Consider the following 17,266-nt stretch of genomic DNA (forward strand, 5'->3'; position numbering starts at 1 on the left):
CCGGCGCAGGGCAGCAGGAAGCTCTCCACACACTCACCAGACCTGGGCTAGGCCTGGGTCTGGGGGTTCCCGGAACTCCGAAAAACTCAAGCTTAATATGACATGACTTAGTATCTAAATTCTGCAGATAGTCTGAGGGCCTTGTTAAGGAAGGGTACTTTATTTTTTATTCTTTGGGACAGACTTTCTGTTGTCTCAGCTGGATGGTGAGAGTGTTAATCAGGTGTTAATGAGATCTTTCCACTCTGGCAGGTCTGGGAAATTCTCATGACACTGTTGTTCCTTTAGCACTGTTAGACTTGCAGTATCTCTTCTGCTCTCAACCCAGTAACTGCTGCTATTCAGTAAGCCTAAGGAAGCGAGTGCATGTATAACCAAACTTGAAGTCACAGACTCATGGAGTTGTTCACTTGGATTTCTAGGATGCTTCTTTTTGTGTAATTCCCTTCTCTCCAATGTTCTAAAATTTTGGCTACCTCATCCGCTTCAAACTCTTCAGCTTAATGACATGTTTTGGACTCCAGCTATTTGTGCTGCAGTAGGAAATTGTCCATATGTAGAGTACTGGCCAATCAGGCTCACCTTATAAGCTTTTGTGCTGCCTGTTTGACAATGGCATTAAAATCACTCCCTTATATCTTGTCCACTTCTATCATTATTTACAGAGGGAAGAGTGTTCCCATTACTGTGAATATATATTACACATTACTCTGAAACCTAGCATCTTAAACAATCATATTTCCTCATAATTTTGAGGTAGATGTTTTGGAAAATGGTAGCTGAACACTTTTTTTCTCAAGCAGTTGCAGATGTCTGAAGATTGGACATACAGATGACTCATTTGGCTAAGTTATTTCTGGTTGTTGGTGGTAAATACAGCTGATTCTGCTTTCTGGAATGCTTCTGTAATGGTCAGTTGCTTCTCTTCTGTGCTGGGTGAGAGTTCTAAATGCAGCATCCTAGATTATAGAGCAGGTTTTGTATTGGCTTTTATGATCTAGTTTTAGTAGTTATATTTATAGCGTCACTTTTGCTTATTCTGTTGGTTTAAGTAGTCAAGAGTCTACTGAAACACAAGAGGAAAGGACCCTGCTTTTTAAAAGAAGAGTCAAATAATTTTTAACTAATCATTTTTTTTTTTTAAAAAAAGCACCTCAGAAAGCTAATTCAGGCTGAGTTATTCTGTTTGACTCCCTCTTAGCTACTTTTCTCATTGCTGGAACAAAATACCTGATACTCAAAAGTTAAAGGAAGAAAGGTTAAGTTTATCTCACAGTTTGTAGTAGTTTCAGTCTGTATTCAGCTGGCTCCAAGGCAGGGGAGGAGAGTCTATAGTAGGACAAACATAAAGCAGCTAGCTTGCCTTCCTTCTGTCTCTTTTATTCCATCCAGGCCCATTGGTTGGTGCCATCCATACCCAGGGTGGGACTTCTGTCTTCAGAAAATCCATTCAGCCATGCCCAGAACTATACTAAACCAGTCATTGGTCTAATCCAGTGCCATGCCCTTCCTTAATCCAGTGTTTTATACCTGTGATCCAACCACCTCCCCAAAGCCCAACTATGAGTGCATGAGGATTTGGAGGGATCTCTAGAATACAAGCCATATGTAGAAGTTTAATTTCTAAGTATCTCTAGTGTTTATGGTTACTTTATAATATAGATGGACTTTGCTATTGTTGTTGTTGTTGTGTGGAGGAATTATACAGGTTAGCAAATGTTCTACCACTGAACTGCTCTCCTAACCTGATACTTCTTATTTGGCCTATGAGCCATTTAGATGTAGATAATTTAGTAGTATCAGATACAGTTGGAAATTTTCTGGATATCCTAGGTAAATTCCACTATAGTAAAAATATGTACTCTGAATGATGTCAATTTGAGGTTTATTTTTTATTTTTTAATTTTTTTTGGCAGAACCAGGGATTGAACTCAGGCCCTTGCACTTGCCAGGGAAGCGCTTATTCCACTGAGCCATCTCCCCAGCCCCAATTTGAGATTTATTGAGGTTTGCTTTATGATTCATTATGTGGGGAGCTTCAGTAAATGGTACATGAGCTGTTTTGTTCTGTCATTGTTGAATGAAATGTTCCAAAAATGTAAATCAGCTAGTTTGTTATTTGTGCTGTTTAGTTTTATATGTTTTCATTGATTTTTTTTTTTGTACTATTGGTTGTTGTTTATTGAAAGAAGTATATTAGCCTGTCACTGCAATTGTAGACTTGTGTATTTCCTCTTTTAGTTTTGTCATTTTTGATATCTTTCAAAGGTAATTTATAGTTAATATCACAGTAGGTATGATATTGGTATATATAGTGTGTGTGTATGTATATATATGTACCATATATATGGTATAAATATGATATAGGTATGATATTACTATATCTTCCTTGTATATTGACCCCTTTGTCATTATGAAATGCCTGTTTTTATTTCCAATAGTGCTTTTTATGGTAAAGTCTATTCTACCTGGAATTAATTAATGTTTATATATATTGTTTGTATATATTGATGTTTTTATTTTTGCTTCCAACTTTTTATTTTCTTAAATTGTGTTGTTTGCTAGGACAAGGTAGTTGGGTTTTAGATTTCTAATTTAGTCTAACCATGTTAGTCTTTTAATTGGAATATTTAATCCATTTATAATTTATAATTATAATTCTTATAATTCCTTCCTCTCCCTTCATTCCTTCTTTATTTTTCATTTCTTTCTTTTTTCTCTCTCCTCCCCTCTTTTCCCATTCCCTTCTTTCTTATGATACTAGGGATTGAACCCAGGGCCCCAAACATGCTAGGCAACTGTTCCACCACTGAGATTTAATCCCAGCTTGTTAATTTCTTAAGTTTTGAAATAGGGTCTCATTAAGTTGTCTAGGTTAGTCTCAAACTTGTGATCCTCCTACCTCAGTGTTGTGAATGGCTAGCCTTGCAGGTGTCAACCATTGTTGTCTGGAGGCTTTGTCTACTTTTGGGACACTCCTGCTTCTAGGGTGTCACAGCAATCCAGAGGATCCAGCTGAGAACCTAGGTGCTTGCTGGGCTCATCTGCTTTAGTGGATTCCAGATTCTTATTTTTTAGTATATGTGCTGCCGAAGCGAGCACTAGATTCTTATATATATATATATATTTTTTTAATCTCCTTCACACCTTGAATTTCAAAACACTCTCCTGATTTTCAGTTACCTTCTATTTAAATTCTTAGGCTCCCGTCTTACTCAGCTTTAGGATATAGCAGTTAATTGCAACAGACAGCAGACTCAGTATTTTACCTTAGATTTACCTTTCTCTTTGCACCAGATTTTGGCTTAAATGCCTCATGAATTGTCAAAGCTCTATTGTTTTCATTACCTCTTATAAGATCTTTGTGTTTCATCTCTCAGCTGCTTCCATAGCCACCTGGAGACTGGCAGAAGAAGAAAAATGTAGCTACAGGATTGTAGGCTCACCACTGTTTGATTTCTTCTTTCAGTTGTACCTCTTAAACTCTAGTTGCCTCAGCATTTTTTTTAATGGCTTTAAGCTTCTTTTCTGTCTTTTAAACTTGAGAATAAATTTGTAGTCATTCCAGATGCAAGTGTTGTTTGTTCAAGCAGTTGCATTTTAGGTAGAAACAGTAGTGCTAAACCAGCTTTAGACATTATTGAGATATAATTCATGTAGCATTCAACTTTTGGACAATTCGAATTTGTACAATTCAAATTTTTAGTATATTCAGTAAATACATTATGTATACTATTTTATAAACATAAATGAAAGTTTGTACTTCCTTTACTACTGTATAATTTCAGAACATTTTCATTACTACAGAAAAGAAAACTTATTATCCAGAAGCAGTGATCCCTATTACTCTCCTGCCCCCTCCTTACCCCTGACAATCACTAATATACTTATTGTCTCTATAAATTTTTCTGTTCTGGGCATTTTATATAACTGGAATCATATAGTATGTCATCTTTAATGTCTAGCTTTTTCCCCTTAGCATAATGATCAAACCAACTTTACGCATGTATGTGCTAAGGTATATGTAATATAAAGGTACCATTTTAACCATTTATCATCAGAACTTTTTTTATCATTCTATAATGAAATTCTGTATCCATTAAGTAGTAACTCCACATTCTTCCTTTATTCCAGCCTCTGGTAACTAGTGCTGTACTTTGTATCTCTTTGGTTTTGAATCTTGTGTGTCTCTTATAAATGGAATCATACAATATATGTCATTTTGTAACAGGGTTATTTTACTTAGTATAAAGTATTTTCCATATTATACCAAGTATCTGCTAACCATTTTCTTTTCCTCCTTCTCCTCCTCATTTTTAAGACAGGGTCTCTTTATGTAGTGTAGGTTGGACTTCAGTTTACTATGAAGCCCATGCTAGACTCAAATTTGCAGCAGTCCTCCTGCCTCAGCCTCTTGAGTGCTCAGATTACAGGTATGCACTGCCATGTAGAGCTTATTTTTATTAATTAACTATTTTTTAAAAATGTATTTGGTACAGGGTCAACAGGGTCTCACTATATAGATTGGACTCCTAGTGATTCTCCTGTTTTCAGCCTCCCAAGTGCTGGGATTACAGGCACGTGCCACCACACCCAGTCTCAATCTCCATCTCAGCACTCCAGGGAGCAAAACTTATTTTTAAAGATGAATAACATACACACATTTTATCTATTTATCCATTAATGGACATTTAGGTTATTTATAATGTTGCAAACTTTGGTGTGCAAAAATCAGAGTCCCCGATGTCAATCTTTTGAGAATATACTGAAAAATAATAGGACTGCTAAATCAAAGAGTTATTTTGCATTTAATGTTGTGAGGAAACTTCATTTTGTTTTCCACAGCAACTGTACCACTTCACATTACCATTAACTAACTGTTCTTGAATATTCTGACTTCTCGATATTCATGCCCAAACTAGTTTTCTGCAAACCAACTTTTGTTTTTTTTAAAAAAACTATTATTTATTTATTTATTTATTTGTGTGTGTGTGTGTGTGTGTGTGTGTGGCCAGCTCAGCCCACCAGGGGGCGGGGCTGGCTGGCATGTGGTGCTGGGGGATTGAACCGCGGTCCCTGTGCTTTGCTAAGCTTGTTCTAAGTAGGTGCTTTAGACCACTGAGCCATCTCACCAGCCCCTGCAAACCAACTTTTGAATTAATATTTTATTTTTATTTTTTGCAGTAATAATGATTACATTCATTGTGGAGAGTTGGTCCTTGTACATAATGTATGGTTCTGTTCTTTTTTTTTGCATCCTCTTTCCTGACCCTTCCCCACCCATCTCTATTTCTTTGTCCCCTTCCTATTTGCAGAAGGTCTACCTCATTTCCTATATCTTTTATTTTACTCTTTAATTTATTTCTCTGGGTTTCACATATAAGATATTTAAGTTTGTCTAATTTACTTTTACTTAACTCTATGGTCTCAAAAGTACAACCATTTTCAAATCAAAGACACCATCAACTTTATAATATTTTTTACTCTTTGTGAAGATGACTACAAGAGGAATAGTTGGGTCAAATGGAATTTGGTAGTTGTTTGAGCAATCTTCATATTGATTTTCACAGTTGTTCTACCAGTTTGTATTCCTACTAGCAATGTAGAAGGGTTTCTTTTCCCTGCACTTATTCTAGTATTTGTTATAATGATATCTTTATGATGCCCATTATTGCAGAACACAGATGGAATTTCAAGGTTGTTTTAATTTGCATTTCTCTAACAACCAGAGATATTGAACACTTTTCAATGTATTTATTGGTCATTTATAATTCTTCTCCTGAGAAGTATATATTAATTTAAGTTTCCCATTTTTTGATTTGGCGTTTATGGGGGGAGGCTAATGTTTTGAATTATTTATATATTCTAGATATTCTCTGATGCTAGCACAATTTTTTTCTTATTCTGTATGTTGTCTGTACTCTATAGGTAGTTTCCTTTGCTTTGAAGATACTTTTTTTTTTCAAAATTTTATTGATAAACAGCAATGACACAGTTTCAAATCAAATCGGAAGTACAGTTTCAACAAATAACACACTGCATATATTCTTCTTAGTGGTTAATTGCTGTACAAGATGCGAACTTGAGATCCTATTTACAAATACCATTAGAACAAATCATTCTATTCATTAAGAGAATGCATCTATATATCTATCCTAACCACTTTGAATACACAGATACAAAATGGACTTTCACTGGTATACCCCATTTTTTCTAAGTTCCGTTATTGAATATTATAGGTGTGTAAACTCAGCAAAATGTTCTAAAAGAGTCCAGTAGACCATAATAGCATTGGGTCTTCTGTTTAACTGGCAATGTCAGAAATTATTGACCTGAGTCCCCCACAGCTAAACATAACAACATGGCTTCACTTCCTATATTTCGTGAAGATACTTTTGAATTTGAAATTATCCCAGTTTTTGTTTCATGATGTTATTTCTTGTGAAATTGGGGTTCTGTTCAGAAAGTCTTTGCCTATTCCTTTATCTTCAAAAATTGTACCTATTTTATCTTTAGGCAGATTTAGTGTTACTGTTTTAATATTTAGATCTTTGCTTCAGTTTGAATTTTGTAGACGATGTGTAATAGGGGTCTATTTCAATCTTCTGCATGTAGAAGATTAGAAAAACTGGTTATCCTAATAGCATTTGTTAAAGTGGCATGTCTGGCATGGTTCTTGAAATTCTGGAGTGGTTCAGTGGAGGATGAAGAAAAACAAGAGTCAAGATACAGAAAGCTGAGGTCAGATAGAGCTTACTTTCATTGTGGGAGAAAAAAATAGCTATCCAGGGACTGTGGGGCATTTGTTTCTACACAGGAGGTTATTGTGAGTTGAACCCTCTCTGCCTAGCAAATTGTGTGGCTTACTTCGGTACCTTTCAGTCTTGGAGCTGGAGAAGCTTGGTCACGTGGCTCACTTCAGGTGCTTTGTGCTCTCAGGTTACCCTTGCTTATCCCCACGTGTGTAATTGATCCCAGGTTCAGTTGCTGTCCATATTAAAGTGTGCAATTTTGGCTCCTTTGTCAATGTTTAGATAGCTGAATGTGCCTAGCTTATGGTTTCTACATTTTCTATTCTGTTCCATTGATTGAGATGTCTATTTTTGTGCCAGTACCATGCTGTTTTTAAACACTGTAGCTTTGTAATGTCACTGAATTCTGGGATTATAGTGGCCCAAGATTGCTTTTGCTATTTTGGGCTTTGTCTGATTCCATATGGAATTTTGGATTTTTTTCCTTCTTTTATAAAGCATGCTGTTGTTATTTTTATTTGAAGTACATTAAATCTTTGTACCAGTTTGGGAAGTGTGGCCATTTTGACATTGGTTTTTCTTATCCAGGAATGAGGGATATCCTTCCATTTTATTCTGTTGTCCTCTTTGATCTTCTTTTTCTGAGTACTCTAGTTTTTGTAATAGAAAGCTTTCACTTCCTTTGTTTGGGTAATTGTTAAAATATTTAATTTCTCTTCAAGCTACTGTTGATGGTATTGTTTTCCTAATTTCTTTCTCGGAGGGCTAATTATTGATGTATATTGATTGTATCTTTGCTACTTTACTGAATTTCTTTCTTTTTGATTTAAAAAATTTAATGTAAATAGAGCATTTTGATTTTTTTTTTTTTTTTTTTGTGGAACTGAGGATTGAACTCAGGGCCTTGTGCTTGCAAGGCAAGCCCTTTTTGTGCTGAACCATCTCCCTGGCCTCGTTTTGAAATTCCCACCTCATTTCTCCCTTTTCATTTAATGAACATTTCCTTTTAAGTTTTTATTAGCTCATCTTATAATTGTCCGTGTATATTTTAATATTTAAGTCCCTATAGAATGTTAACAGACAAAAGTTACATATTTTTACACAGAAATTTAGAAATCAAAACCATATACAACATTGTAGTAAGACAATCCTGATGACATTTTGTGATATACTTAAAGTTTTTGTTTTGATATAACAGTTTTAACAGTCATCTCTAATATATAAATTTTTTTATTATATTTTATCTTTTTTTTTTTTACTGAAGGCTTTACAGGGTGTACAGGGTCTCACTGCTAGATTGGACTCATATTGATCCTCCTGTTTACAGCCTCCCAAGAGCTGGGATTACAGGCACATGCCACCATGCCCAGTCTCAAGTGCCATTTTAGCATGCCCCAGGGACAGGGCTGGCACAGCAGGCCCAGGGATCGAACTCTGGGCCCCTGCACCTGCTTGCAGGTGCTTTAATCCACTGAGCTATTTGGCTACCCCTCAAAAATTTTAAATCTAATTAGTCATCCTTAAATGGGATGTACATCACAAGTTTTTTGTTAAAGGCAGAAGTTTTGATCTGAGAAAAAGTCTCATCACAATAAGCAATCTTTATTTTACATTTTGAAAGACCTGTTCACCTAGAATCATACATATACTTAATATACTTTGAGAGTAACAATAATGCATTACCATACACATGTGAAAACCTTTGTTTTAAAATTTAATTTTGTATCAAAACAATTTTTTAAGAGAAAACCTTATGATAAATTTTTTGGAAAAACTTTATCTTTTAGCCAATCACTAATTTATTCAGGTTGTCTCCTAAGAGACTATTGAGATTATTTGGAGCTCCTCATTAATGAACAAAAAAGTTGGTCACACCTCTTATTCATTAATTGAACTCTGCTGTAATTATTTTTTCCCACTCTAGAGACTTTTTGTTTAGTTAGCTTAAACATTATGATATGCTGTGTATAAATCAATTTCAATATCACTTTGACTATCTGGTAATTTAGGAAAAAGCATGCTTTTAAGTCTAGATCTCAAATTATATTTAGAACAAATCATCAAAAAAGAAAGAAGAGGAAGAAGTATTCATTGAAAGACACACAAACATATAAATACACAGAACAGGGGCTGGGGAGATGACTCAGTGGAATAAGTGCTTCCCTGGCAAGCGCAGGGCCTGAGTTCAATCCCCGATTCCGCCAAATAAATAAATAAATAAATCAGAACACATGAACAACCTCTTACTGAATTTCTTTATTCTAGTGTTTTTTACTGGGAGTTTTCTATATAAAGTATTATGTCATCTCAAATAAGGATAGTTTGACTTCTGTGTTCTTATCTTTTTCATTTCTTTATCTTTCCTGGCTAATAGTTTGAGTATTACATTGAACAAGAGAGCAAAAAGCATCTTTGTCTTATTCTTGAGTTTAAAGAAAGAGCTTTTAGGGCCACAGAGATGGCTCAGTGGAGTAAGCACTTCTCTGGCAAATGCAAGGGCCTGCGTTCAATCCTTGGTTCCATCAAAAAAAAGAAAAAAGAGCTTTTAAACTTTTCCCATTTAACATGATATTTACCATTGGTTTGTCATAAATGGATTTTGTCACATTGAGAGAAGATCCTTATCCATCATGTTCAGATTTTGTTGTTGTGGTTGTTTTATCATGAATGAATGTTGAAGGGTTTTTTATTTGTTTGTTTTTTCCTTTTTTTAGACAGGGTTTTGCTATGGAGTCCAGGCTGGCCTTGAACTCATGCCTCCTGCCTCACCCTCATAAGGGCTGGGATTACAGGGGAGCACCACCCTCCCTACCTGGCTGTGGGTTTTGGGTCTTGCCAAAGGCTTTTCTGCATCTATTGAGATGATCGTTGTCCTTCTATTTATGTGAGATATTACATTTATCATCATCATCATCGTCTTTGTATGTCGACCCATCCTTGCATCCCTGGGATGAAGCCTACTTTGTCATGATGTATAATCTCCCCCCCATGTATAATCTTTTTAATGATTTGTTTCATTCTGTTTGCCCATAACTTATGGATCTTTGCATCTGTTTTCATTAAAGAGATTCACCTGTAGTTTTTTGGTTTTTTTTTAAACCAAATGTTTGTCTTTGAAATCAAAGTTGATGTTAGTGTTACTGGATAGCTTCTTCCAAATGTGGCTTGCCAAATTTTACTGAGTTTTGTACTTGCATCTCTTGAAGTTGGAATTTAGGCTCTTCTTGTCTCTACAAAAAATTGAATTAAATGAGCAAAAATTAGTGACAGACTTGATTTGAAAAAGTGAAAGTGAATAGTGAGGAAGAAACTGGCTCTGCAGAATGAGTTTGGACTGAATAAAAGAGTAAAAGGCCGGGTAAAAGTGCACCCTGGAGAACACAGGGCAGGCTCTCATGAGAAAAGCCACAATAGTGAGTTTCTCATGAGATCTGTGTCCTTTATGCTGTCCGATCTGGAGGAAAGCAGTGAGAACTTCTACATGCAGGTCCTGAGAGGGTGGTGCAGGGAGCCTGTGGCCCAGGCTGGCATCAGGTCTGAGCCATCCTATCAAAAACCTCTTCAAATTCTTAAAAGAAATCTACATGCAGGGCTGTGAGAATTGTGTTGCACATATGTTCTGGAGTCTTGTAATTAATAGGTCATGCCCATTTCTCCAATCAGTTTTGCCACACCCTTACCTCCTGTCTCACTAGCATTGAGGAGGGAGTTTGAAAGTTGGGTTAAATATGTTTCTTGTATATAACTTACTGATTTTTGAGCCAGCCTTCCAATCTGTGTCTTTTTTTTTTTCTACAGTTTTATTGATAAACAGATAGCAATGAGACAGTTTCAAATCAAATCGGAAGTACAGTTTCAACAAATAATACACTGCATATATTCTTCTTAGTGGTTAATTGCTGTACAAGATGCGGACTTGTGATCCTATTTACAAACACCATTAGAACAAATCATTCTATTCATTAAGACAATGCAACTATATATCTACCCCAACCACTTTGAATACACAGATACAGAATGGACATTCATTGGTGTACCCCATTTTTCCTAAGTTCCGTTATTGAATATTATAGGTGTGTAAACTCAGCAAAATATTCTAAAAGAGTCCAGTAGCCCATAATAGCATTGGGTCTTCTGTTTAACTGGCAATGTCGGAAATTATTGACCTGAGTCCCCCACAGCTCAACATAACAGCATGGTTTTATTTCCTATATTTCGTCTTCATACTTTTCTGCTGGATGGTTAAGACCAAGGTAAAGCAGGACCTATGCAACAAGAGTTGTAGCTTTTTGGTCTGAGAAGGTCAATGAAATGCCCTTTATCAGTAGAACCTTTATCAGTGCAGCCATGTGGATGAGTCACGGCCATTGCTTGGCCAATGTGCTCTCTGTGAAAGCCTGAGAGAGTGTCTTCTCCCCATGTGACTCTCCTTAGGCCCACTCTATGTCATCGAGAACTTCAATCTGTGTCTTTTCATTGGGTACTTGAGATCATTCACATTGAAAGTTATTACTGAAAGTTGCTGACTTATGTATATCATTGCATTATCTTCCTGTTGCTGATTTTTTTCTTCCTCTACTGCTTAACTGCTCATCTTACCTCGTATATTTATTCTATGAGACTTTTTTGGCATTGTTGTCTTCACTATGTCTTTCTAGGATATCCTTGAAATTTTTGGTTGTTGGTTTGGTGATCATGAATTTTTTTAAGATGCTCTTGGTCATAGAAATACTTCATTTTTCATCAGCTTTGAAAGATAGTTTTAGACAATATATTAGTTTGGGTTGAAAGTTGTTTTCTTCCAGGACTTGAAGAACTTCCTTCCTGTTCTCTAACATTTGTGTTGAGAAATCTGCAGTAATTCTAATAGGCTTGTCTTTATGGGTGATTTTCTCAGCAGCTTTTAACCTGTTCTGCTGGGATTCTGGGATTTTGACTATGATGAATCATCGAGAAGTTCCTTTCAGGTCATGGCCATATATGCCTTGCTTCCCTGTATGTTGAATTCTTCCCTCATTCTTGCAAAATTTTCTGCTATGATTTCTATAAGTAGGTTTTTTAGATCATTTATATCATCTCTAGTTTTTCTCTAATTCATTTAATTTTATATTTGTCTTTTTGTGCCATGTAGGAACTCTTGGATCCACTTTCCATGTTTTCTTGTTTTTAGAGTACTTCTGAGTATTGTATATGGTCATCAGCATCAAACTTCTGCTTTCTGACACTATCCTCATATTGGTTACTTTCACTGCCTATACTTTCAATAGAATTTTGGAGATAAAGAGGAAAAATTGAAAAAGCAAATGAAGATGAGAAGGAGAAAAGAAAAATGAAATAAAAGATCCTATTTTAAGGAGTAAAAGAAAATTAGTAGACTTAGATAATAATAACAGAAAATAAAGATAAGAAAAAAACCCAGAGAACTAAATAAATATATACATACATACCTACATACATACATAATAAAAATCTCCAAAAACCAATGGAAAAAAATTCAGTCAAAAATATTTTTCTCTACTTTTGAACAAGTGGATTCTTCCCAGGATCTGGAATATTGGAACCCACCATGTAGATCAGGGATAGCGAGTCACCATTAAGACCTAATCACATTCATTTTTGTGTGTGAATGCTGAATACCGCATTACCTTTCTTGCTTCAGTTGTGTTCAGATTTAGCTGCAATATTTTTGACACACAAATGACTGTTGTAGAGCACACTCCTTAGCGTATCATGTCAGGACAACCATGAAGGGGTATTCTCCCTGTCTGTAGACAAGAGGTGAAAGGACTTGTTTAATGTCACACAGTGAATGTGAGCCACATTTGGAACACAGCTGCCTAGGCTCCATCCCTTTCTTGTATCCTGAGACTATTAAGCCTCCTCTCTGATTGTAGTGCTCAGTGATAATAAAAGTGTTGGCTGTCATTTGTAGTGGGCTAGGTTTTGTTCTAGGCATACACACACTATTTAGTCCTCAGAACAGCTCTGAGGTGTATCACTGTTCTCATTTTATAGATATGTATTCACTGATGTTAAAAGAGGTATTACTTGCCTTAGGTTACCAGCTCATAAGTTGCTGAGTTAAGATTCAAACCCAGTTGTGTCTGGCACCATCCCCACTCCCTGCAAAGTAAACCCATGTCTTTCCTTTTGATTTTTCAGACTTGTCCCTTGACAGCCTGTGTGGTACTGAGCATGCCCAGCTGGGGGAAGATGGACAGCGGCCACCACGGTGCACTTCAACTACCTCATCTCAGTCTGAGCCTTCAGAACAGCTTAGGCACCACCAAGGCAAGATCCTAGCCTCCGATGACCCCAAAAAGAAGAGAGCCCAGAAGCCCTCTCACATGAGGAGAAACATACGGTGAGCTGTACTCTGGGCAAAGGGAGAGGTGAATGGTAGAGATACTAACTTTGTTGTAAGGCTGGCAGTAGAAAGACTAGTTTGGGTAGGAGAGACCTCTCTCTCAAGAAGAAAATTACCCAGTTTTGTGCCGTTAATAGAGAAAATGAGCTCAGAACTACTGGTAGGGGCTGCATAAGGATATAGCAAAGATGTGGAAGGATCTTGACCACTACTGAGGAGTTTTGGGGGGTCGCCCAGAGAAGGTAGGGTATTCTCAGAAAGACTTTCTATTTCTTTCTTTTTTGTATGTCTCAAAATAAGAAGAGGTTTAAACTGTTTTGGGTCTCCCCCCCCCGGAACCTGGGATTGAACTCAGGCCCTTGTGCTTGCCAGGGAAGCACTTATTCTACTGAGCCATCTCCCCACCGCCCCCCCCTCTTTTTTTTTTAAAGAATGCAACTTAAGATTGGTGGTGAGGGGTGGCTGGCTGGCTGAAATGTGAAATCATCCAAATTCCCAACAATCCTTCCTAAGTGATCATTATCTTCTGCTCACTTTTTCTTTTTAAACATATCTATAATTGGAAAGTATTACTCTAAGCTTGAGAATCAAGATATAGAGTCCCTATAATTTTACTTTTCTACTTAACAGTTTTGTTTTTAAAACTTTCAGTTTTATAAATCATATTATTCTGTGTTTTTACTTTATCTGTTATATGCAGAGACATGATGACAGGGCTATCTATCAGAAAGTTAAATAACATGGAAAATATGTTAGCCTAGACAATCTGAACTGGGACCTGCTCATTTTATAAGTTCAGAGTGCTGAAGTGGCCTCTCCTTCTCTCTGTTTAGTTGAGTACAGCAATGGTGATTTCCCTCTTTAGCTTGCTATTACATTGCTGACATCTTTTTTTTTTTTTTTTTTTTTTTTTCCTTAACCGTGGCTAACATGTTAAATGAACTCAAGTGGTCTTTCTTTTTTAGAAAGCTGCTCCGGGAGGATCAGTTGGAGCCCGTTACCAAAGCAGCACAGCAGGAAGAACTGGAAAGAAGGAAGCGCCTGGAACAGCAGAGGAAAGATTATGCAGCCCCCATTCCTACTGTTCCCCTGGAGTTCCTCCCTGGTGAGCAGAGGAGGTGGCACAAAAGGCCCTGGGCTCTCACAGTGGTCAAAGACAGATATGGAGTAAGATTGTGGCCTCTCAGAAATCCATTGAAGTCATTCAGCTTGTAAGTTCCAGGCCAGCCTGAGTGCATAGAAAGCTCAAGACTAACCTGAACTACACAGTGACACCTTGTTTTAAAATAATGGCAGGGAAGGAGAATGGGGAACTATGGATAAACAAATGTGTCATTTCAGATTGATTTTATTGAAATTTTTGCCTGTAGCTTTAGATCTTAACATTTCAAGGGATTAGTACCTTTTCTAATGATCAGGTAGATGTATCTTCCTATTCAAAGAAAACATCAGTAGAAAAATGGAATTTGGAAAGAGGACTGATGTTTTTGAGATGCCTTCTGATTTTCCTTTGAGTGGATATTCCTTGTGGCAGTAGCAAACGAGTCAGGGTACTAAATCATTTTGGGAAATTATTTGAACTATATATGGTTTGTCATTCTTTGCCTTCTTTCTTTACCTAGAGGAAATTGTCTTAAGAGCAAGTGATGGTCCTCAGTTGCCTCCTCGGGTCTTGTCCCAGGAAGTCATTTGTTTGGACAGTAGCAGTGGCAGTGAGGATGAAAAAAGCAGTCGAGATGGTAAGATCAAGCCAGAAATCCCTCCTTTTTCTTCTGAGTGGATGTTTACCTTGAGATCAGCTATCTTTTTGAAAAAGAGTTGTTTTTCCTCAGCTGGGTTAAAAGACTAGGTTTGATAGATTTCTTTGAGTTACCTTAATAATTTAAAATTTTTTTTTATCTTAAATAACCTGAAGCTGAAAGAGAAAGTTTTTCAATCAAGACTTTTTTTTATTATCTTTTTACACATTTTTTCATGTGTGTGTGTGTGTGTGTGTGTGTGTGTGTATAAAAGATAGGGAAGAAGTAATATAAAGTCAATGGAAATGGAAATTACTTGTTAAAGTTTCTTTTTTAAAAAATTTTATTTATTTATTTATTTATGTGTGTGTGTGTGTGTGTGTGTGTGGCCAGCTCTGCCCACCAGGGGGCGGGGCTGGCTGGCATGTGGTGCTGGGGGATTGAACCATGGTCCCTGTGCTTTGCTAAGCTTGTTCTAAGTAGGTGTTTTAGACCACTGAGCCATCTCACCAGCCTAAAGTTTCTAATACTAGGAGAAAATATCTCATATCATGTCTTTTAAATAGATTATAAGTCAAATATACAGTATGAATCTTAAAACAAAAATTAAGATTAAGCAATATTCAGAAAATTAAGTACTTTTTTTTGTTTGCACATGTGGGTCTGACTTATTTCACTTGAGTATAGTCTTTATTTTTTTAATTAATTTGAGAAACATAGCAATGAAACAGTTTCAAAACAGTTTAGTAGGACAGTTACAATAATTAATACATTGCATATTGTTGTCTTTGTAGTAGTTATTCATAGTACAAGATGCAGACTTGATACCCTGTCCAAACACTATAAGTACAAATTTTTCTTCTCATTAAATTAAGAGAAAGTAGCTATATATCTATTCTATTTTGTATACAGATATATATTTCACTACAAAATGGTCCTTCATTTATATCCCCCTTTTTTGTTTAGTTTTGTCAGAGATGGGTATTCCATTGCCTTTTAAATATTGTAGATGCGTGAATTCAGCAAAATAATCCAATATAGTCCAGTAGTCCATAATAGTAGTGGGTTGTCCGTAAAACTGGCAGTGTCAGAAGTTGTTGACTTGAGCCTTTTATAGCTCAGCATATTAATATGGCTTTACTTTTTATACCTCATTTTTATAGTTTTCTGTTGGATGGTTAAGACCAAGATAAAGCAAGACCTATATAACCAGAAATTTAACTTTTGCATCTGTCAAAGTCAATCAAAAATCCCCTCAGAATTTACCCTGAAACCCTGTACTGCAGTTTGTACATCCTTTGTCAGTGTTAGCCATGTGGATGAGTCACAAAAATATGGCAAAGTTGCATGTCATCCTTGCGCAGGAGCCATGCTAATCTTGTCTGTATCATTCCAATTTTAGTATATATGCTGCCGAAGCCAGCACAGAAAATTAAATATAATTAATTAAAAATTAAACATTTCAAAACAATTGAACTAAGAAAAAGTTTTCAAGATAGTAAAGAATTACTAAGAATAAAACATAAGATAAATACTGGAATGACAAATAAATGACCAGCACTTCTAACAGTTTGGGGATAGGATATTGTACAAAGTTCTAGTTGTCGTGGACATGGATAATGTCCATAATACTTACTGGTGGCCAGGTGTCACTTGTGGGACTGAGCTACTGCTATTTCCTTGATATTCACCCTGTAGGTCCAGATAGAATCATGACCCATAGGGTACAGGAGAAGTCCATTTGTAGCGTATGCTGATGGAAATATCTTGCTGCTGTATATAAAAGAATAACTGAAAGACTACTTTTGTATAGCTCGTACTCTCCTGTGTTTGTTTGCCATATTTGGTGGGTTCTTTCCATTCTCATTCATGGAGTTGTGGTCATTTTGCTCCCTCTCTAGAACATCTTTTAGTAGTCTATATAGGTTTGGCTTTGTCATCATGAAATTCTTAAGTTGTTCTTTGTTATGGAAGTATTTCACTTCTCCATTATACTTGAAAGAGAGGTTTGCAGGATATATCAGTCCGGGTTGCAATTTGCTTTCTTGCAAGACTTGAAGTACTTTGCTCCATGCTCTTCTTGCGTTGATGGTTTGTGAACAGAAATCTACCATTATCCTGATGGGATTTCCTTTAACATGATCTATTTCTTTCCTTCAGCGGCTTTTAGTATACTGTTCCTGTGCTGAATTTCTGGTACCTTGATTATTATATGTCTGGGTGTATTTTTAATTGGGTTGATGTTATTTGGAATTCTATATGCTTCAGTTATCTGAATGTCAGATAGTTTCCCCATATTTGGAAAGTTTTCTGCTATTACTTCTGCCCATATTCTTATTTATGTCATTAGTATTGATTCCTTCTTTCTCATTGATGCCTGTTAGTCTCATGTTGTTCATCTTTGCATT

The 17,266-nt window shown here is 36.3% G+C and overlaps 1 protein-coding gene and 1 pseudogene across 3 annotated transcripts in view; one reads left to right on the forward strand and one right to left on the reverse strand.

The window, feature by feature from the left end:
• The window catches only part of Rad54l2 (RAD54 like 2), a 110,391-nt gene that overhangs the window by 63,790 nt on the left and 29,335 nt on the right, over positions 1-17,266 (forward strand). For all 3 annotated transcript variants that reach the window (XM_004625149.3, XM_023706338.1, XM_023706336.1), the window contains 3 exons: positions 12,915-13,116; positions 14,085-14,224; positions 14,742-14,858. In XM_004625149.3, the coding sequence (XP_004625206.1) occupies positions 12,915-13,116; positions 14,085-14,224; positions 14,742-14,858 (459 nt within the window). The remainder of the gene's footprint in view (positions 1-12,914; positions 13,117-14,084; positions 14,225-14,741; positions 14,859-17,266) is intronic.
• On the reverse strand, positions 16,187-16,284 carry LOC111814228 (annotated as a pseudogene).

The sequence above is a fragment of the Octodon degus genome, unplaced genomic scaffold, assembly GCF_000260255.1.
Source record: "Octodon degus isolate 3935 unplaced genomic scaffold, OctDeg1.0 scaffold00008, whole genome shotgun sequence".
In the NCBI taxonomy this organism is placed as follows: Eukaryota; Metazoa; Chordata; class Mammalia; order Rodentia; family Octodontidae; genus Octodon; species Octodon degus.